Source organism: Abramis brama (assembly GCF_963993115.1).
Source record: "Abramis brama genome assembly, chromosome: 8".
In the NCBI taxonomy this organism is placed as follows: domain Eukaryota; kingdom Metazoa; phylum Chordata; class Actinopteri; order Cypriniformes; family Leuciscidae; genus Abramis; species Abramis brama.
In genome coordinates this window covers 42,293,464-42,316,011 of record NC_139970.1, presented here as the reverse complement: position 1 = coordinate 42,316,011, position 22,548 = coordinate 42,293,464, and the positions used below count along the sequence as shown (strand labels likewise).

General features: G+C 38.7%; 1 protein-coding gene across 5 annotated transcripts in view; it reads left to right on the top strand.

The window, feature by feature from the left end:
- The window catches only part of trpm2 (transient receptor potential cation channel, subfamily M, member 2), a 62,149-nt gene that overhangs the window by 34,225 nt on the left and 5,376 nt on the right, over positions 1–22,548 (top strand). For 4 of the 5 annotated variants that reach the window (XM_084122393.1, XM_084122390.1, XM_084122391.1 and 1 more), the window contains 17 exons: positions 810–955; positions 5,924–6,036; positions 6,582–6,680; positions 7,055–7,280; positions 8,380–8,498; positions 9,088–9,226; positions 9,531–9,702; positions 11,108–11,288; positions 13,635–13,816; positions 14,976–15,108; positions 17,573–17,660; positions 17,795–17,882; positions 19,175–19,323; positions 19,417–19,469; positions 20,222–20,251; positions 20,357–20,443; positions 20,650–20,722. In XM_084122393.1, coding sequence (XP_083978519.1) covers positions 810–955; positions 5,924–6,036; positions 6,582–6,680; positions 7,055–7,280; positions 8,380–8,498; positions 9,088–9,226; positions 9,531–9,702; positions 11,108–11,288; positions 13,635–13,816; positions 14,976–15,108; positions 17,573–17,660; positions 17,795–17,882; positions 19,175–19,323; positions 19,417–19,469; positions 20,222–20,251; positions 20,357–20,443; positions 20,650–20,722 — 2,078 coding nt within the window. The remainder of the gene's footprint in view (positions 1–809; positions 956–5,923; positions 6,037–6,581; positions 6,681–7,054; positions 7,281–8,379; positions 8,499–9,087; positions 9,227–9,530; positions 9,703–11,107; positions 11,289–13,634; positions 13,817–14,975; positions 15,109–17,572; positions 17,661–17,794; positions 17,883–19,174; positions 19,324–19,416; positions 19,470–20,221; positions 20,252–20,356; positions 20,444–20,649; positions 20,723–22,548) is intronic. The other variant, XM_084122392.1, reaches the window with a different exon arrangement.

Genomic DNA, 22,548 nt, shown 5'->3' with positions numbered 1-22,548 from the left:
GAACACAAATTAAGATATTTTTGATTAAATCTGAGAGCTGTCTCACTCCTCCATAGGCTTCTAGGTAATCGTTATCTGCCATCCCAGAAAAGTTAGTAAAACCATTGTTAAAATAGTCCAAGTGACTACAGTGGCTCAACCTTAAGTTCAGAATACTTTTTGTGCGCAAAACAAACAAAAATAACGACTTTATTCAACTATTCATTTTCTTCTGTGTGGGCCTGAGTGAGTTCACGTAGTGTAACAGCGCAGCGCTTCTGGGTTGTACGTCAGAACGTAGGCTCACTATTGGCCGGCATCACACGCATCACACAAATGACCAGCGTCGGCCAATAGTGAGCCTCCGTTCTGACGTACAACCCAGAAGCGCTGCGCTGTTACACTCGTGAACTCACTCAGAGAAACACAGAAGAAAATCAATAGTTGAATAAAGTCGTTTTTTTGTTTTTTTTTGTGCACAAAAAGTATTCTCGTCGCTTGATAAACTTAAGGTTGAGCCACTGTAGTCACTTGGACTATTTTAACAATGTTTTTACTAACTTTTCTATATCGATTTCGATTACCTAGAAGCCTATGGAGGAGTGAGACAGCTCTCAGATTTCATCAAAAATATCTTAATTTTTGTTCCGAAGATAAACGAAAGTCTTACGGGGTTGGAACAACATGAGGGAGAGTAATTACTGACAGAATTTTCATTTTTGGGTGAACTAACCCTTTAACCCTGTGTGTGTGACCTCAGGTGTCTTCAGCAAGTGTTAAATGCTTTGACCAGAGCTGTGATGTTTAACCCTGTGTGTGTGTGACCTCAGGTGTCTTCAGCGAGTGTCACAGCTGGGACGTCCAGCGAGCGCAGAGACTCCTGATCCGCATGTCTCCGTCGTGGGGCAGAAGCACATGTCTGTGGCTCGCTCTCGAGGCCGATGATAAAAGCTTCGTCGCTCACTCAGGAGTGCAGGTGAACAAACCCAGCGGCATATTCAGAAATATCTATGGCTTATCTGTCTTAGCTTATTATACTCGGAAAGGAGAAAGTACTACAACATTGAAAAAATGTCACCTTGGATATAAAACAGATTGATTTTAATGACTGATATCAATTTTTTTTTTTTTAAGTGTTCAATAACCAATATGCAGATTTTTTTCTGTTTTATTTCTATTTTTTGACACAATAAATGATTTTTAAAACCTTTAAAGAACAGTTATTTATTTTGAATATTACATAAAGAAATTATTATCATTATATTGCATAGATTAACAATAATAATAACCATTGTTATCTTATTATTTTTTATTTTTCTAAAGAAATTATTTAATATTATACACATTGTTATTTAAGCAGTTATGTATTATAAAAAAAATGTGCTGTGGTCCTAATGGTTGCAGATTATTGGTATTATTGTTATTAAATGTTACATAAAAATAATATACTATATTGCACAGATAAAAAAAGGATAATTTGTACAACAACAATGATAATATTAACTCTTATTGTTATTAATATTATACAATTTTTATTATTTATGCAATTATGTTTATATATATTGTTTTGTGGTCCCAGTGGTTGCAAATTATTAGTATTAGTATTATACACATTTTTGTTTTTGTTATATTTTGTATTATTATATTATATTATATTTATATAAATGTCACAGAGTCAGCCACACCATCACAGCCCCAGTCATCACCCAATCACCAGGACCCGTCCACGGAAAGGTTTAATTCAGAAAGCTGTGCGCATCTCCCAACGTCTGTCAGTCTGGTCACTAGGTCAACCCGCTCCGCATCCTTCACCCACTTCCTCATCCGTCGCCCTTCCAGCACCTGAACCCATGCCGGTTGATGCATATCACCTCACCAACGCGGAGCGTCAAAGGATACTACAACATTTATGTCTGTATTGTGGGAGAGAAGCTCATATCATCATGAACTGCCCGTTTCTATCACTGAATGAGCGGTGTACAATACAGTTTCTCCAGTTGCACCCCTCACTCGTACACCTGTCCAATTCTCACCCAAAAACTTCTTGTTCCAACGCAAGCACTCATCGACTCCAGGTCCGCAGGAAACTTCATCTCTCCTCAACTTCTCCAAAGACTCAACCTCCAGAGAAAACGCTGCTCCCCGGAACTAGCCATCCACACCATTCTCGCCAAACCGCTGGGCCATGGTCGCATTCGTCATTTCTCCCCCACAGTAACGCTCCACGTTGGCTGTTTGCATGAGGAGAATCTCGTTCATGGTGCTGGAAGGATCAACCGCTGACATCATCCTGGGATGCCCATGGATGAATCCACCATCGATTGGAACTCTGGAAAAATTCTGCAATGGGGTGATTCCTGCTTTAAGAACTGCCTTTTCTCTGTGCTCAAACTGTCCACCCGCCGGACCTGTCGACACCCTTTCAAGTCTTCATCCAATATTCAAGTGAACTCTACCTCCGTTGAGAGTCCAGAAACCGAGAGTATAACTGAAATTCCTCCAGAGTACCGGGCATTCCAGGATGTGTTCAGCAAGTGGTTATCAACCCGTCTACCACCTCATCGGCCATGGGACTGCGCCATTGACCTGCTGCCTGGGGCTACTCCACTGAAGGGTAAGGTCTACCCTTTGTCCATCCCGGAGCAATGTTTCATCCGACCATCGACGTCCCCTGCCGCTTTCAGCTTCTTCTTTGTGGCCAAGAAGAACGGAGGCTTGCGGCCGTGCATCGACTACCGGGCACTCAACTCTCAGACCGTCAAATTCAGCTATCCTCTTCCTCTGGTCCCTGCCACCCTAGAGCAGCTCCGTGGAGCTCGCGTCTTCTCCAAGCTGGACCTGCGGAGCGCCTACAACCTCATTCGAATACATGAGGGGGATGAATGGAAGACGGCGTTCATCGCCCTGACAGGCCACTACGAGTACCAGGTGATGCCGTATGGCCTGCCCAACTCCCCCTCCATATTCCAGGGGCATATGAATGAGGTCTTCCGGGAGTATCTTCAACGTTCCGCCATCTTCTACATCGACGACATTCTGATCTACTCCTGGAACCTGGCCGAACATCGCCAACATGTGACGCAGGTCCTCCAAAAGCTGAGAGAACACCACCTCTATCTCAAGTTGGAGAAGTGCGAGTTCCACTCACCATCTTTCCAGTTCCTCGGATATATCATCGACCAACGAGGTATCCAAATGGACCAGAGGAAGGTGGACACCATTCACAACTGGCCCCAACCTGTCACTATCAAGGAACTCCAACGCTTTCTTGGCTTCGCCAACTTTTATCGAAGATTCATCCAGAATTACAGTCTCCTCAGCTCACCTCACTCCTCAGAAACCGGCCCAAGTCTCTGTTCTGGAACCCCTTGGCCATAGAAGCCTTCCAACGCCTGAAGAATGCCTTCATCACCGCTCCAATCCTGGTACACCCCAATCCAGAACTCCCATTCGTGGTCGAAGTTGACGCCTCTACTACCGGGGTTGGAGCGGTACTCTCCCAGCGGCAGGGTGAGCCTCCTCGACTCCAGCCTTATACTCCAATAAGCTGTCCCCGGCGGAGCAGAATTACGACATTGGAAATCGTGAGCTGCTGGCGATCAAGCTCACCTTGGAGGAATGGAGACACTGGCTGGAGGGAGCTCACCACCATTTCAAAGTCATTACAGATCACCGGAACCTGGAATATCTCAGAGAAGCCAAGCGACTCAACCCAAGACTAGCCTGTTTGACTCTGTTCTTCACATGGTTAGACTTCACCGTGACCACCGACCCGTTACCAAGAATTGCAAGGCGGATGCCTTGTCCCATCTGTATCATCCTGAACCTGAATCCAGTCCTCCAGAACCTGTTCTCCCTCAGGCCATGGTGGTCAGTCTGATCCAATGGTCCCTCGACGATGAACTCCTCCAAACCAACTGCAACGAACCTGGTCCGCCGGGAGGTCTTGAGGGATGGTTGTATGTACCTGTTGTCTGTCCCTCATGGACTCAGCACACACCTCTCTGGGCTCTGGACACCCAGGCAGCCAGCGAACCCTCTCGCTCCTACAAGATCGCTACTGGTGGCCCAACATGGCCCAGGATATCTCCCGGTACATCAAGGGGTGCTCAGTCTGTGCCATCACTAACACACAGAGGAAGCTACCCGAAGGAAAGTTGGTACCCCTGCCGATACCCAGACGCCCCTTGTCTCATCTGGGCAATGATTTCATGACCAACCTCCTTCCGTCCAACCATCAGACCTGTATATTCGTCGTCGTAGACCGGTTCTCCAAAGCCTGCAAACTCATCTCCATCAAGGGCCTGCCTACCGCGTTCGAAGCCGCAGAACTCCTCTTCCAACAAGTTTTTCATTATTATGGCCTTCCAGAAGACATCGTATTGGACAGAGGTCTCCAGTTTATCTTCCGGGTGTGGCAGGCCTTCTTCAAACTCCTTGGCGTCTCAGTAAGTCTATCCTCAGGGTACCACCCGCAGACAAACGGCCAGACTGAGCGCAAGATCCAGGAGATCGGGAGGTACCTGTGGTCATACTGCCACCAGAACCAGGACAGCTGGAGCCGCTACCTCTCCTGGGCGGAGTATGCCCAGAACTCCCTGTATCAAACCACCACTGGGCCTACTCTGTTCCATTGCATCCTCGGTTACCAACCTCCTCTTCCCCTGGTCCGGAGAACCTTCGGAGGTTCCAGCTGTCAACCACTGGTTCGAGGTGAGCGAGAGGGTATGGGACTCAGCTCACGTGCTTCTCCAGTACCCGAAGACACCAACGCCAGGCGGATGTCCGTAGAGCTGAAGCCACTCAATACCAGTCGGGACAAAAGGTTTGGCTCTCCACCCGCGTCATCCGTCTTCGCCTACCCTGCCGTAAGCTGAGTCCCCACTATATAGGTCCCTTCACCGTGCAGAGGCAGATTAACGAGGTCACCTACAGGCTTAACCTTCCACCTCACTACCGTATCTCTCCTTCATTTCATGTCTCCCTCCTGAAACCCTTCACTGTACCTCTATCTTCTTCTCCTACAGAACCCACCACGGACGAAATACCTCCTCCAGATGTCGCTGCCTAGTGTACTGAGTACATACCATCCTCGACTCATGGCGACGGGGTGCCCGCCTAGAGTGTCCTGGATCCGTTGCTACTCACCCAGTTCCACAAGGATCACCCAAACCAGCCAGAGGTCGAGGCCGACCCCGTCGCAGAGTCAGTCAGCCGTCAGGAGCCGGCCGTGGAGGAGGGGGTATTGTCACGGAGTCAGCCACACCGTCACAGCCCCAATCATCACCCAATCACCAGGACCCGCCCACTCATTTACAATCACCAGATTACTGACTCGCTGTACCTGTACTCCCTCATCAACACTGCTATATATTCACAGTTCACCATACACTCATTGTCTGGTCTCGTCACAGTTACCACTGCTTACCATCAGACTCCTTTCCCGTCTACTTACCTGTGATTCGTCTCGTCAAGCTTCCAGTCTTCTGTCTGTCTTCCATCCGTCGTCCTGATCCAGATCTCCTGTCTTCTTGTTCACTCGTCACCTGCACAGAGAATCCACTTCAGTCTTCACCAGCTAAGTCACCATCATCAGTCAACAAGTCACCATCCTCTCACCATCGTCTGGTTCCTGCTGTTTCACACGACTCTGCTCAATAAACACTGTTTTCACTATAACACCTGTCTGTCTCCTTCTGTGTTGTGACAATAACAATAAAAAGTTGTTTTATGATTGCAAATATGTCATGTCTATTAGTCAAGCTTAAAATGTTACATGTTTTTTGCATGAGAATGAATGGGTGGGTAAGTAATTCATGTGCAATAAGAGTTACTTTTCCTGTGAAAACGGTTATTTTTGGTGTTACTCCTTCAAACCAACTAGCAGTTTATCTATATATGGCTCATCACTGATAGCTCAGGTCTCATCGAGTGTCTCTGTCAGGCCCTGCTCACTCAGATCTGGTGTGGAGAGCTGTCAGTGGAGAATCCACACTGGAAGATTCTTCTGTGCATGATCTTCCCTCCTCTGATATACACCAAGTTCCTGATCTTCAGGTAAGGACCTTTCGGTCCCACTTTATATTAAGTGGCGTGTTGTGTTGTTTACATTGTAGGGTTAATGTATTGTAAAACACTTTTGCTGTTATTGAGGTGTGACATGGGTAAGGTTAGGGACAAGTGTGTGTGGTTATGGGTAGGTTTAAGGGTGGGTTAAGGTGTAAGGGAAGGGTATTACATAAATTACGTAAATTAATTACAGCTGTAATTACATGCAGGTATTTTTAAAATATAAGTAACATGTAAAAACAATGTATGTACACAATAAGTCCATTGTATCAAAATATTTCAATGTTAGTACGTAGTAGTTAAAGCCACGTAATATAAAGTGGGACCAAACTTTCTATTTGAATGTTGAAAACTAACCTTTTGTGTTGTCAGGTCTGAAATCATGTCTATGAGTCATTACATGCACACACCATCAGATGGCAGCATTGCAGTCTCAATAATTACACTGCTTATAGCACCTTTACCACAAACACTGACTTTTGATGACTCTTAATAAATGTTTTAACCCTTATTGTTGAAATGAACCCTCGCAGACGTGATGAGGACATCCAGAGACAGGCCGAGAGAACGAAGCTGGAGGTGGATCCACTCTTTAGCGGAAACTCAGATGCCAAGATCAAACGCCATTTACAGTTAGTTGAGTTACAAACATCTACAGGCCACATTCACACCGCAAAGATGTAGGAGTGACAAGTGAATGCCCTAAATTACTGCATCAAACTAATGTTAGCATTATGCAACTTAATTATGTTCAATATGCATAGCCATTTTGGAAAATATCTTATGTGTGGGTTTTTTTAACACAGTAATGCATAATCTTTAGACTATTAAAGAACAATTATTCATTATGAATGTTACATAAATGTATTATTATTATTATATAATATATATTATACTATTATTATAATTGAATCTAAATTATTGCATCAAACTAATGTTAGCATCATACAACTTATGTATCATAAACAGTCTGTGCCTGAATAATGAAGGATTATTATTGTCTCAGTGTCCCCTTAAAGAAGTCTGAGCTGAAGCCTCTGAACTGTCTGTCACGTCTGACGAGTTTCTTCACGTCTCCTCAAGTGAAGTTTTACTGGAACATCGTCTCGTATTTTGGCTTCCTGTGGCTCTTTGCTGTGGTGCTCATGATCGATTTTCATAAATTTCCATCGTGGAGAGAACTTCTGCTCTATGTGTGGCTCACCTCGCTGGTGTGTGAGGAGGTTAGACAGGTGAGACACACACACACACACACACACACACTCTCACATCAGACATACACTACCTGTCAAGATTAGGATTTTCTATGTTTCTCTTCTCTTCTGCTCACCAAGGCTGCATTTATATGATTAAAATACAGTAAAAATAGTGATTATTATTACAATATTATTACAATTTAAAATAACTGTTTTCTATGAAAGCTTGTTTCCGCTTGTTATAACGCGCAATTCTGACTTTATATCTCGCAATTGCGAGAAAAAAGTCTGAATTGTGAGATGATAAGTCTCAATTGACATTTTTATTTATTTATTCAGTGATGGAAACAAGCTTCCATAGTTTTCTGTGTGTAATATATTGTAAAATGTAGGCCTAATTTATTCCTGTGATCAAAGCTGAATTGTCAGCATCATTTCTCCAGTCTTCAGTGTCACGTGATCGTTCAGAAATCACTCTAATATGATGATTTGATGCTCAAGAAACATTTATGATTATTATCAATGTTGAAAACAGTTGTGCTAATTCACACTTTTGTGATCCAATACCACTCTCAAGCTTGAGGGTAAGATTAACATAATAATAATACATTAATAATTTAGCTACAATGCATGAGCAACAGTGAGAGTAAAAACATTTATAATGTTACAAAAGATTTCTATTGCAAATAAATACTTTCAATTCATCGAAGAATCCTGAAAAAAAATGTATCGTGGTTTACACAAAAATATGAAGCAGCAGAAACTGTTTTCAACAATGATAATAACAAGAAACATTACTAATAATTGATCATCAATAGTAATTGATCAGCAAATCATCATATTAGAGTGATTTCTGAAGGATCATGTGACACTGAAGACTGGAGTAATGATGCTGACAATTCAGCTTTGATCACAGGAATAAATTACACTTTATTATATATTCACATAGAAAACATTTATTTTAAATTGTAATAATTTTTCACAATATTACTGTATTTTTTATTAATTAAATTCACCTTGGTGAGCAGAAGAGACTTCTTTCAAAAACATTAAAGAATCGTAAGCCAATATATTGTTATTATATCTGTCCGTCTATATCAATATGTCTATATTTAACCACTCTGATACTCCACAGCTCTATCATGACTTCGATGGGCCCGGCTTTGGGAGGAAAGCAAAGATGTATATCAGGGATCTGTGGAACATTCTGGATGTGCTGTCAATCATGCTGTTCATCTCTGGTCTGGCCTGCAGGTCAACACAACCACTGTTTCACTAAATACCGTTCAGATATGATTAAGATTAATTCAGTACAGTTCATGCTTTCCTCATTAGATTAAGATTACACAGAAAATATCCTCATAACTAGGGCTGTATGAAACATTAAAAAAAGTATCCACTGTCTGTGAGCCATACCTCATCATATCTGAAATTGCTTCAAAGGTCTATTTTTTACCATAATATTTTGACCGAACAGTCAATGTAGTCAAGTAGATTCAAACTGTTTAATAATATAAAAATGTAAAATACAGTAAATATCTAGTTAAAATAATCATTTTCATTTATATGCACCAATAGTAACACAAAGCAATAATTATCTGCATATGTTTTTACTAAAGCATTTAATGCATTACAATTTTAAGTTATGATTCTGTTCATTAAAAGAATTTCACTGAAAGAAATCAAACCTACCAACGCTAATAGACTCTCATATAAAGGAATCATATTTAAAGTTTTTGGTCCTCATCTTGAGTTAAGTTTAGTTCAGTTGCATAATGACTCAGAACTAAATTAAATCAGTATTTTTTTTCACACTTAATCAAACTCTGTGTTTTTCATACAGACTTCAGGCCTCCGACACTGTGTTCTACGTGGGTAAAGTTCTACTCTGCATCGACTTCATCATATTCTGCCTACGATTAATGGCCATCTTCACTATCAGTCGAAACCTGGGTCCGAAAATAATCATTGTCAGGAGAATGGTGGGTCTGCGTGCTCATAAAGTTAATTTCTTCAGTTTAGAAATGTTATGCAATAATTCTGCACAGCCTAAGTGTTGAGAGACTAAGGGACTCAAATGCTAACCAAATGCTTGATCTTTTGAAGAAGAAAAAATTAACTATTTAAAAAATAAAATATTGAATGACGTGAGCTCTTCAGGTATATTCTTCCTCTCATACTGCACATCAAGCAAAAAATGTTTTTGCATAAAAGCAATTTCAGACAAATTGAGCTATTAACATGCATCTTTTCCCGTTTCATTTTGTGTCCTCTTCCTCTTTGCAGATGATGGATTTGTTCTTCTTCATGTTTCTGCTCAGTATCTGGGTGGTGGCGTACGGCGTGGCGAAACAGGGCATTATGATCGAAAATGAGGAGAGACTAAACTGGATCGTCCGTGGAGCTGTCTATGATCCCTACCTCATCATATTTGGCAACGTCCCCACTAATATAGACAGTGAGCAGTTTACTCTAAATTAAATGAAATCAAATAATTTATTTTTTTGCAATAACATATGAATATTGCAGACGTGCCTACTGTGAGCTCCAAGAGTTGCTGTGATTTCTGCTTTATTTTAAAAATGTTTAATTGTCAAATTCCCAGCAAAGAAGAAATGAGGCTACGTCTACATTAATCCGGATACATTTTCGTTTAAAAACACTCTCCGTTCACACAGGCGTTTTCAGGTAAACTACGCTAAATTCACCTTACAGCGCATTCATAAAACCTCACACAAGCTCACTGAGATGACACGGACGGAAAAATAAATAACAAAGTTATCGCGCAATTCTTCTGACAGGATCATTTTATTTAGCAAAATATCTTGCGTCCAGGGCGCCAAACGGAGAGAAAAAGACGCGTTTTCAAACAAAAACGTATTAGTGTGGACGGCAGTCTCCCTACACTGTCAAATAATGTATATATTTGTATATACAGTATTTAAATATGCAATACAAACAAGCCCACCCAGGTGAGAAAAAGTAACATAATGCATTACTTTCCATTAAAAGTAACCCAATTGGTTACTTTTTAGGGAGTAACACATTATTGTAACGCATTACTTTTAAAGAGGTGGTTGATTATGATTTCACTTTTCTAACTTTAGTTAGTGTGTAATGTTGCTGTTTGATCATAAACAACATCTGCAAAGTTACAACGCTCAAAGTTCAAAGCAAAGGGAGATATTTGCTTTTAAAGAAATCTCTTTTTAAGGACTACAACAAACGGCTGGTAGAGACTACACCACATTCCTCCCGGGTTAGTGACATCACCAACCCTAAAATGTACATAAACCCCGCCCCCTGAGCAAGGTTTATAGATTATCAAGACAGAATATGCTAATCAATTACTAGAAGATAACTACACATAAGCTACATAAATTCATCAACTAACCATTCAGAAATTTTTCAATGTTCAGTGCATGTCTGTGTGAGTGCAAGCTGTTGAAGCTCTGCCCCCTGTGCCGGGAGCAGCAGCTCATTTGCATTTAAAGGAACAGACACAAAACGGTGCGTTTTTGCTCACCCTCAAAAATTTACAATTTTAACATGCTATATAAAAATATCTGTGGGGTATTTTGAGATAAAACTTCACATACACACTCTGAGGACATCAGAGACTTATTTTACATCTTGTGAAAAGGGCATTATACCACCCCTTTAAAATTAACGTTCCCCAACACTAGTTATAATATTATATTGTAAAATATTGCATATGCAATTATAATGCAAGTTGATTTTTATATTATAGATTGTATCATTGTTTTTATTATAACATTGTAGAACATTCAGAAGTCCAGAGATTTATACAAAATATAGAATAATCAGATAGCTAACAAATATTTCTCTGTTTTGCAAACCAGACACTCAGTTTGATATAAGCAGCTGCAATGTGAACGGCTCGGATCCTCTGAAACCCAAATGCCCCGTACTGAATGGTGACAACATGCCGATGTTCCCAGAATGGCTGACCATCATCATGCTGTGTGTCTATCTGCTGTTCGCCAACATTTTACTGCTGAACCTCCTCATCGCTATCTTCAAGTGAGTAAACAGACTGAAACAGGTCAACAGAAACAGTTACTTGTTTCATTTAAACAATGACTCTAGGCTAGTAGTGCATCTTATGGGAGACTTTTATTTTATAAAATAGTACATTTGTATAAAATGTAAATATTTATTTAATGTTGAACAATCATTAATGTACAGTCAAACCAAAATTTATTCAGACACCTTGTTATCCTAACTTACATAAATGAACTATAGTGTCCTGCACCCACTAGTAAAACAAAGTAATCTGTATATGGTGTTTGAATAATTTTTGGTTTGACTATTTGTTTGTTCATTTGTTTATTTAAGCACACGAAATCTGGTTCTTTAATATATGCATGTCTATAAATATACTGTATATTTTATCATTTTAAAATATATAATTGTATAATTTACACTACGCCATGACGCACTGCGCTACTTCTGACGTCATGAGTTGCGTAAGTTGCGCTTTAGGGGCAAGTAGATTGCATCTGTCTGGAAGCTAGAATTTTACTTTGTAACGTGTTAAATATGAATATTTTCTTACAAAAACTTTATTCTTACAAAAGGCCTTTATTAACCCCCCGGAGCAGTGTGGAGCACTTTTATGATGGATAGATACACTTTAATGATGGATAGATGCACTTTTATGATGGATAGATGCACTTTTATGATGGATAGATGCACTTTTATGATGGATAGATGCACTTTTATAATGGATAGATAGATGCAGTTTTATGATGGATAGATGCACTTTTATGATGGATAGGTGCACTTTTATGATGGATAGATGCACTTTTATGATGGATAGATGCACTTTTATAATGGATAGATGCACTTTTATGATGGATAGATGCACTTTTATGATGGACTTTTATGATGGATAGATGCACTTTTATAATGGATAGATGCACTTTTATGATGGACTTTTATGATGGATAGATGCACTTTTATGATGGATAGGTGCACTTTTATGATGGATAGATGCACTTTTATGATGGATAGATGCACTTTTATGATGGATAGATGCACTTTTATGATGGATAAATGCACTTTTATAAAGGATGGATGCACTTTAATGATGGATGGGTGCACTTTTATGATGGATAGATGCACTTTTATGATGGATAGATGCACTTTTATGATGGATAGATGCACTTTTATGATGGATAAATGCACTTTTATGATGGATAGATGCACTTTTATGATGGATGGATGCACTTTAATGATGGATAGATGCACTTTTATAATGGATAGATGCACTTTTATGATGGATAGATGCACTTTTATAATGGATAGATGCACTTTTATGATGGATAGATGCACTTTTATGATGGATAGATGCACTTTTATGATGGATAGATGCACTTTTATGATGGATAGATGCACTTTTATAATGGATAGATAGATGCAGTTTTATGATGGATAGATGCACTTTTATGATGGATAGGTGCACTTTTATGATGGATAGATGCACTTTTATGATGGATAGATGCACTTTTATAATGGATAGATGCACTTTTATGATGGATAGATGCACTTTTATGATGGACTTTTATGATGGATAGATGCACTTTTATAATGGATAGATGCACTTTTATGATGGACTTTTATGATGGATAGATGCACTTTTATGATGGATAGGTGCACTTTTATGATGGATAGATGCACTTTTATGATGGATAGATGCACTTTTATGATGGATAGATGCACTTTTATGATGGATAAATGCACTTTTATAAAGGATGGATGCACTTTAATGATGGATGGGTGCACTTTTATGATGGATAGATGCACTTTTATGATGGATAGATGCACTTTTATGATGGATAGATGCACTTTTATGATGGATAAATGCACTTTTATGATGGATAGATGCACTTTTATGATGGATGGATGCACTTTAATGATGGATAGATGCACTTTTATAATGGATAGATGCACTTTTATGATGGATAGATGCACTTTTATAATGGATAGATGCACTTTTATGATGGATAGATGCACTTTTATGATGGATAGATGCACTTTTATGATTGATAGATGCACTTTTATAATGGATAGATGCACTTTTATGATGGATAGATGCACTTTTATGATGGATAGATGCACTTTTATAATGGATAGATGCACTTTTAGGATGGATAGATGCATGTTTTTGAACTTCAGTCTGAGGGTTGCAATCCACTGCCATTATAAAAACTTGGAAGAGCCAGGACATTTATTAATATATATACTGTATTCGTCTGAAAGAAGAACGTCATATACACCTAGGATGACTTGAAGGAGAGTTAATCATGGGCTCATTTTCATGTTAAAGTGAACTAATCCTTTAAACTCTATCATTGTGCATCACAGCTACACGTTTCAGGAGGTTCAAGACAACACGGACACCATCTGGAAGTTCCAGCGTTACGAGCTGATTAAGGAGTATCACAGTCGACCTGCTCTTCCTCCACCCTTCATCATCCTCAGTCACCTCATGCTCTTCATCAAAGGAGTGTTGCTGCGCTGTCCTTCACAGAGACACAAACACTTCAGTGAGTGCTGGGCCAGGACCACACTACAGCCACAAAACATCTTTTACTGAAAACACACACATGATCGCGGTACATTACTGACGTTCGTTAGTCTAGGCGGGCCTTGTCCACACTAATACGTTTTCATTTGGAAAAAGCATCTTTTTCTCTCTGTTTTGTCCTTCCGTCCACACTGAGACGGCGTTTTTATTAATGAAAACGAACATTTTTGAAAACGCTCTCCAAATTGGATAAATTTGAGTTTTCGTGTTGTAGTGTGGACTGTCAAAACTGAGGTATTTAAAAATGATGACATAAGTTTAGTCATGTCACGCATATTGTGCCAATTGATATTCATGTTAATACTGATATTGTGCTTGTTATGTGCTATTCACTTTCACACAGTTGCTAAATTATGTTACTTTGCACTCTCTTAATATCACAAAGATGACAGAAAATGTACTCACATTTGCTGAGTGCGAGCGACCTGGACGCATCAGTGAATGCTGAGATATTTTGCTTAATAAAAATGATCTTTTCTGAAGAATTGTGCGATAACTTTATTATTTATTTTCCCGTCTGTATCATCCCAGTGAGCGTTTATGAGGGTTTACGCATGCGCTTTAAGGTGAATTTAGCGTTTTCCAACGTTTCAGTGTGGATGAGAAACTTTTGGAAAACACTAGTGTGGACGGAGGGCGTTTTTAAACGAAAACGCCGTTTTCAAATGTATCCGGATTAATGTAGATGTAGCCTAGATCGGAATATGAGTATAAAGTCTGGTCCAGTTTATAGAGTGCATTAGCGCCTTTTTTCAGTTGCACTGGTTCCAGAAGTATTTTTCCATTAATTTTTTCCATATGGATTTTAAAAAAGTTAATAAGTGATGATTTGAACTGTGAAGCATTGCGAACAGCATAATTGAATTAAAAACATTAGAACTGCCTGTTTTGTGGTATGACTCACTTTAGCATTTGCTTTTATCAAAAGTGACCTACATTGCATTCAATGTTTACATTTGATCAGTTCATGCATTTCCTGGAAATCAAATCCCAAACAAGTTCAACCGTTTGAGCTACATGAACAAAGCTTATATTTCTTATATTTTTAATGTCCTGATCACTTTAAAAAACTTCGTTGAATGTGTAAATCCCTGTTTTAAGTTCATGGTTCTGCACAGGGCAGGAACTAGAGCAGACCGAGGAAGAGGAGCTGTTGTCATGGGAGGCTTTCATGAAGGACAACTATCTGGCGTCTACACGACAGGATGAGAGCCAGAGCGTGGAGCATCGGATCCAGGACACCGCAGAGAAGTAACTCAGAGAAGCACAAGACATGAAACAGAACAGCTCGTATGTTTGAGAACTGAATTTGATTTGAGGAAACTATGAATCAACTTTTGAGTATAAGGAAGGGCGGAGTGATGGTCTGAAAAGTTAGGGGGAGGGGCTTAATATAATATTCATGAGCTTAAAATTCTTAAAGTCATGAATATTAAATCCAGGACACCGCAGAGAAGTAACTCAGAGAAGCACAAGACATGAAACAGAACAGCTCATATGTTTGAGAACTGAATTTGATTTGAGGATTTGAATTAACTTTTGAGTATAAGGAAGGGCGTAGTAATGGTCTGAAAAGTTAGGGGGAGGGGCTTAATATATTATTCATGAGTTTAAAATTCTTAAAGTCATGAATATTAATTATGTGACATGATGGTCCGACCTGATTTGCTAAAAGGCAGAGATGGACTAAGTACACAACTTTTTTAATAATAAAATTATTCTGGTATTTTCTAACTCAAGAATAAATGTAAGAATATTTTTTATTACACAAAATTTTTTTTTTTAAAGAATGATTTTATATTTCTTTTCTTAAGATTGTTCTAATGGCAAAACTTAAAGGGGCTATATGTAAGATTTTTCATTTATTAATTGCTTTTTTTTTATTCCCAATGAGTGAACAGCTTGTATCTAACATGAAGGGGAAAAAAAATTCCCGACTTCCTAGGTTGTCCATGAAAGTCTGTAGACTGATATTTATGTGAAGGACTCGGGACGGTTTCGCCGGGAAAATCAAAATGACGTGACGTTTACGCCTGAGAGTCTCTCTTCCGTTCAATGACACAGGAAATTAACAAGCTTATACAATGTTCAGGATAATGCTGAAAGAATCATTCTTTATTGTAAAGGGATTGATTCAAACTATAGTCTCACATAGCCAGATCTATATAGTCTATAGTCTTAAATATACTTTATAATCAAACCATAAAAACAGTGTAATTTTAATGAGCTCATCTGTCGACATGATGCCGGTGAATCTCAGAGCTTGTGCAAACATCCACATCTCTATGATCAGATGCTTTCTGAATTGCTGTCGTTTTTGTTGTGTTTATTTTGTTATTGAAAGAAAAGCGCACAGCACATATTTACATATTCATTTAAACGCTGTAATGATGGCATCTAGATGTTCGTTTACAGTAACAGTATTTCCAACTTATTTTTTCTTCTAAGCAAAGAAAGAAAAAGAACTTCGCCGTAAGTTTATCGGTGCATTGAATCACCTTCAGTCTCTAGTACGTTACGAGCAATAAGCTGCAGTTCACTCAATGGCCACCGGTGTCGCTAATAACAAGGGTTTCTGAATTCTATACAGCCCTTTCAAGAAGAATGTGTATCCTGAAAAGAATGTTCTTAAAAATCATAATAACCTCTTACACTTAGGATAACCACCAACTTGTCTTAAATCTCGACGAAGAACGAATTTTGATTAATTTATTGGGTTGTTTCAAATATTAAGCATTACAACATAACCCTAACTATATATGTTACATATTACTATACTATTACTAGGGATGAGCACCAGTTCTCTGAAGTTGATCAGCAAGTCTTTGACAAGAACCACCATACATTCAGAAACACCAAAGTCTTTTTCTTCTCAAGATTTGTATTAAATGTATTAACTTCTTTCTTATGAAGATTTTTGTGAATTCGGCCCCAGACCCTTAGTAAGAGGGTCTTACAATTTTGGCTAATTTTAACAATCGTGTTCTTCACACTGTGGCCAAGCGAAGTAAAACTCTTAAAATGTAATGTTAACCTCTCAAAAAGGTGTGCAACAAACTTCTAAAAGTGCTCCGGAATCTGTGCCTAACCTTTTTACTGCGAATTTAAGCTTATGGCTTCATAATTTCACACTCATATGAAGGTTAAAGGTGCTGTATGTAACTTTTTCACTCTACTAAAGCAAAAAAATACCATCATATGTTTGCAGATATTTAGGAAACATGCTAAGTTCACATACTCGTTTCTCTGAAAAGCGATGCTAGAGCCAGTTATTTTTACTTTGAAATGTGCGTTCTGTGTTGGAATGTCTGTTTTTGTTTGTGATCTTGCACGTTTCCAATTTACCCAATAGTATTTCGACACCCCGGGATGCCAGTTGTCAGGAAACACAACGTGTTTAGCAAACACATAGCAAACAAACTGGGTCTGAGATTGCAAATTCTACCCAACCTAAAAATCCTCGGTATCCATCGTAAAATCTCTATGAACGAGAGCATATTAAAACACGGATAAATCAACTCATCAACTTGCAGTGTGTAAGTCTCCTCGTCTTTCATTGTCAATTGCGCTCGTTCCTGTTGCATGTCCTCAAACTGGCAACCCGCGCGAGCGTCGAGTCTGAGGCGATATTTTTGAATTTGGACTGCAGTTCCTATTTCGACCACTAGCTGTCATTCTTACAGACTGCACCTTTAAACCTCTGTCTTCCTCTCAGGGTCGGAGCGATGTCAGAACTTCTGGAGCGGGAGCAGGAGATGGTTTCGACCACGATGGCAAAACGACTTTCTAAGCTTGAAGAGCAGGTGTTATTCTGGCTCAAACACTCACAAATACACCATAAATAGTGTTTTACAGTCAGTTTGTTCTGTTGATTATTTCAGGCAGCATGTCAAAGCAAATGTGAGTGTCAGATGGTGAATCTCTTGTCCTTTTCCAGGTCTCAGAGTCTGCCAAAGCTTTACGATGGATTATAGATGCGCTGAAATCTCAGGGATGCAAATCCAAAATGCAGCCTCCTCTAATGAGTAAGCAGAGTGTGTTTAAAATCAGCTCTTATTAGATGCATGCATCCTTTTTCATACTCATGATCTGTCTTTATAAGTTCATTAAAGTATTAGAGACACAAATCCCATTTTTTGGTAATGAGATCTTACATAATGTTCGAAAGTTTGGGATCAATACGATTTTTTTAGTGTTTTTGAAAGAAGTCTTTATGCTCCTCAAGGCTGCATAAAAATACAGTAAAAACACTACTTTTGTGAAATATTATTATAATTCAAAATTTCTATTTGAATATATGTTAAAACATAATTTAATCCTGTGATCAAAGCTGAATTTTCAGCATCATTACTCCAGTCTTCAGTGTCACATGATCCTTCAGAAATCATTCTAATATGATGACTTGCTGCTCAAGAAACATTTATGATTATTATCAATGTCAAAAACAGTTTTGCTGCTTCGTATTTTTTGCAGAAACCATTATATTATTTTTCAGGATTCTTAAAAAAACTGTTAAAAACAGCATTTATTTGAAAAAGACTATTTTGTAACATTATAAATGTCTTTACTGTCACTTTTGATCAATTTAATGCAATATTAATTTATGTTAGATTACTATTGTATGTTAGATAAACTTTTATCTGTCAGAAAAAATAACAAGCACTGGTCATTTGCTGATTTTAAGACATTCAGGTCTTATTTTTATTTGTGGAAAGTGCCTAAATGCATGATGTTCAGCAAAGGACATCAGCTGCTTCCCAGCAAACAAAAATATGTTAGTTAAAATTCACATTAAGTTATGAAAAGGTTATTTCTGAATGTTCTCTGAACGCTCAAAACATTTTTCTTGGTTATGCAAACGTTAAGGAAACATTCCATTTGATCATTCTTTAGATATTATGGGAATGTTACTTTTGAAATGTTCCCTGAACATTAGTAACATTTAAATCATGATAGAGGAACATCCAATTAAAACATTTCAGAAAATGAATGATGCATAAATAATGTTTTTATGCTAAAGTTTAGAGAACATTATTAAAGACCAGATAACTTTGAACAAACATTGCTGCAAGAATGTTTACATTTATGCATTTGGCGACTTACATTGCATTTCAAGGTACACATTTACATTCTTATCAGTTCTTGCGTACCCTGGGAATCGAACCCATGACGTTGCCATTGCAAGCACCAACGCTCTACTGTTTGAGCTAGAGGAAAGCTGACATGTTTGTTCATAACTTTGAGAAGAACCTTGTCTGAATGTTCTGATAACGTTCTCTGTTAGCTGGGTTGTAGATGAAGACCTCTGTCCATCCAGCAGGTAAAAGCTCTGACAGAGACGATGGTGAATCTAGTGGACAGGAGACGGATGACGAAACAACCCCGCACATATTCGCACGTCAGCTTCAGTATCCCGGCAGTAACATCGTACGCTTTCCTGTGCCTGATGAGATGGTGTCCTGGGAGGTGCCTGATATGAATCATACCACATATTTTATAACATTAAACCGCATTCTGTTGTATTGTTTATCTTATCCCTCACATTTTTTACTCTTTTAGGTAAACTTCACTCCGTACCGTCCCCCGGTTTACAATCCACAGGACAGCAGCGAGTAAGTCTTATACTGAAAAATAGAGTGGCACCATTAATCGAATTGATCTACGATATAGTCTTGTGCAATTATTATGCACTATTAAATATAGTTGAACGTGAAAGGCAACACTCTGTTCTAATGATGCATTCAAGTCTTCACCACAAAGTTGTAATTATGAGTGGGAGACTTGAGATTTTCTTTAATCCCAAAGTTTCCGAGTGTCCGTGAGAAAACATGTTGGACGTAATAGATGCAGCGTCTGTTTTAATGGTAAATTTGTTAAAATTAATGAAATTTTTCCTTTTTTCATCTAAGTTGCATGTACAAAATACCATATTATTGTACAATTGCAATAGAATATACAGTAGTCAGCATTTGAAGTGGATCAAAAAAAGTTAATCAAAGTTGTCCTAAGACAAGAACAGCTATTGTTCAAAATTCATTTGATGAAAGGTTTTGATCCACTTCAAATGTTGACTACTGTATAATGATTCAATTTATAGCACCTTCTTAAATTGAATAAAAATCGGCATCTTGCTTTGACTAAAGTAATTGAAACGCACTTGAACACACACCAAGGTTTTGCTTTTAAGAATTATCTCCAGCCAATTTAAACAGTAAGTTAATTACAAATGACAGTAAGATGACTTTGACTGAATTGCACTTTGTTAGAGCTGAAGACTTATTATAAATTTTGAAATGCTTGAAATGTCTTGTTGATATTGTGAAGCTTTTTGTAAATAAAAACACTTTTTTTTTTTTCTCTACAGCTCAGACACTTCAGTCTTAGACAAGTACAGGTATGCTGAGCAAATATATTTCATCTGTGCCTTTATTCTCCTACTGGAATTTGCATTTAATTGCATTTGATTGATTCTCATTGTCATGATGAATGGATTTTACAGGAATCCAGAAGGAAGGACTGGGTTACGGGGAAAAGGGGCTCTGGAATCCCTCGGTCCGAATCACATCCTCCACCCAATCTTCACCAGGTATACAACACTGGAATTAAAATCCAGTTCAAGTCCTGATCTTCACTTCCTCCTGGATTTAAAATCTAATCTCATATCAGATGAAATTGAAGTTTACAACCGAATACACCAAAAACAACAGAGATTAGAGATCACATTCATCTCACGTCCTGCTGTTAGTGTATTAAATATACAGAAATGATTGAGCTTAGCTGCCTGTTTTAAAGGTGGCGTGATGCTGGACACACAGTGCTGGAGTTTTTCTCCGTTTGCGAGGATTTGCATGTGGCTCTTCCTGGGGTGAGAATGCATAAAATAAAATCTGTACAGTGACATTTTCAGAATCTTAAAGGAACATGCTGACTTTTTGGGACTTTATCTTATTCACCGTATCCTCCAGAGTTAGATAAGTCATAGCTGCCAACTTTTGAGTTTTGCTTGGAGTGAGATTTATGTCGGGGGGGGTGAGATTTATGGGGGGGGGTGTAAAAAAAATTATTGCATCACAATAAGTGTATTGTGATTGTCAAAACATTTTAGTAACTAAACTGAATTTTATTAGGTTTAGTGAGAACATGTTACAATGTTTACATGGTACAATTTCTGGTAAGCTACGCTTTTTTATTATTTCAATTCAATTCAATTATTGTGATTTGATTTAATATTGACTCATTTGGATAAATATTAGTTAGGCTACACAAGATAGGCATTCATTTTTCTCAAGAAAAAAACAACTCACCTAATGCTGTAAACATACAGAGAGCCCTATCAGCTGGCAGTATTATTTAAGGTTAAAAATAACACAAATTAAATATAATGCAATATAGTACACATATTTAGCAAAATACTCTCTATAGCTCTTTTTTTCTAGCCAACTAACGTGCTATAGCCTATATTATGGTCATTAAATGGCTTTCCTGAGGTAAATGTTATGTGACATAATTGTTCTCCAGCTGTTTTATTGACCTCTTTGTTTGATTGATTGGTCGATATTATGTATGAGGAATATACATTTCAGTAAGTTGTTGTAGGCTACTGTATCTTTCAGCAGTGTTCATTCGTGTTTAACGTTTTTTAGGCCTACTATCAGCTAGAGATGATCGGTTCATGTGCCGCTAGGGATCTGTCGCGTCACATTTACAAGCGCCAAAAACGGTATTTATTGTTTAAATTTCGTAATAAAAGTGACAGAATCTGAGATTTTTTTTATATCATAAGTAACCTGCTCTGTCTAGTCTGTCGGTCTCCGTGTCCTCTTTGCTTCGCGATTTTTCTGTGCGTGAGAAAATGGATGTGTGGCGTGAGAGCGTGTGAAAAGTGTCAATTGCGTGAGTCTCACGGTGAATGCGTGAGAGTTGGCAGCTATGGATAAGTCCATACATACCCTTCTCATCTCCGTGCGTGCCGTAACCCTGTCTGACGCATCCACCGCTAGCCTAGCTTAGCACAAAGACTGGAGGTAAACGGCTCCAGCTAGCATACTGCTCCCAATAAGTGACTAAATAACGCCAACATTTTCCTATTTACATGTTGTGATTTGTATAGTCACAGTGTGTACAAATAACAAGGTCACATGAGACACAGCCATCTTCTAACCGTATTCATACTGGAACTATATTCTCAGAAGGCGAAGCACTGCTACTTGGGCGGAGTGATTTGCTCGCTACTAGCTACTAGCTAGCTAGTCACGTTGGTTTTGTTGATGGAAGTAACAACGAGGCTTTTCAGGTGTTGCGCTAATCACTCCGCCCAAGTAGCAGTGCTTCGGTAGTATTCCCAGTATGTATACGGTTAGAAGATGGCTGTGTCTCATGTGACATTGTTATTCGTACACGCTGTGACTATACAAATCACAACATGTAAATAGGAAAATGTTGAAATTATTTTGTCATTATTGGGAGCGGTATGCTAGCTGGATCCATTTACCTCCAGTCTTTGTGCTAAGCTAGGCTAGCGGTGGGTGTGTCAGACAGAGCTACGGCACGCACGGAGATGAGAAGGGTATGTGTGGACTTATCTAACTCTGGGGGATACGGTGAATAAGCTAAAGTCCCAAAAAGTCGGCTTGTTCCTTTAATATGATACAGAGAATCGCTGCATTTGCTTTATTATGCAGTCATAAAAAT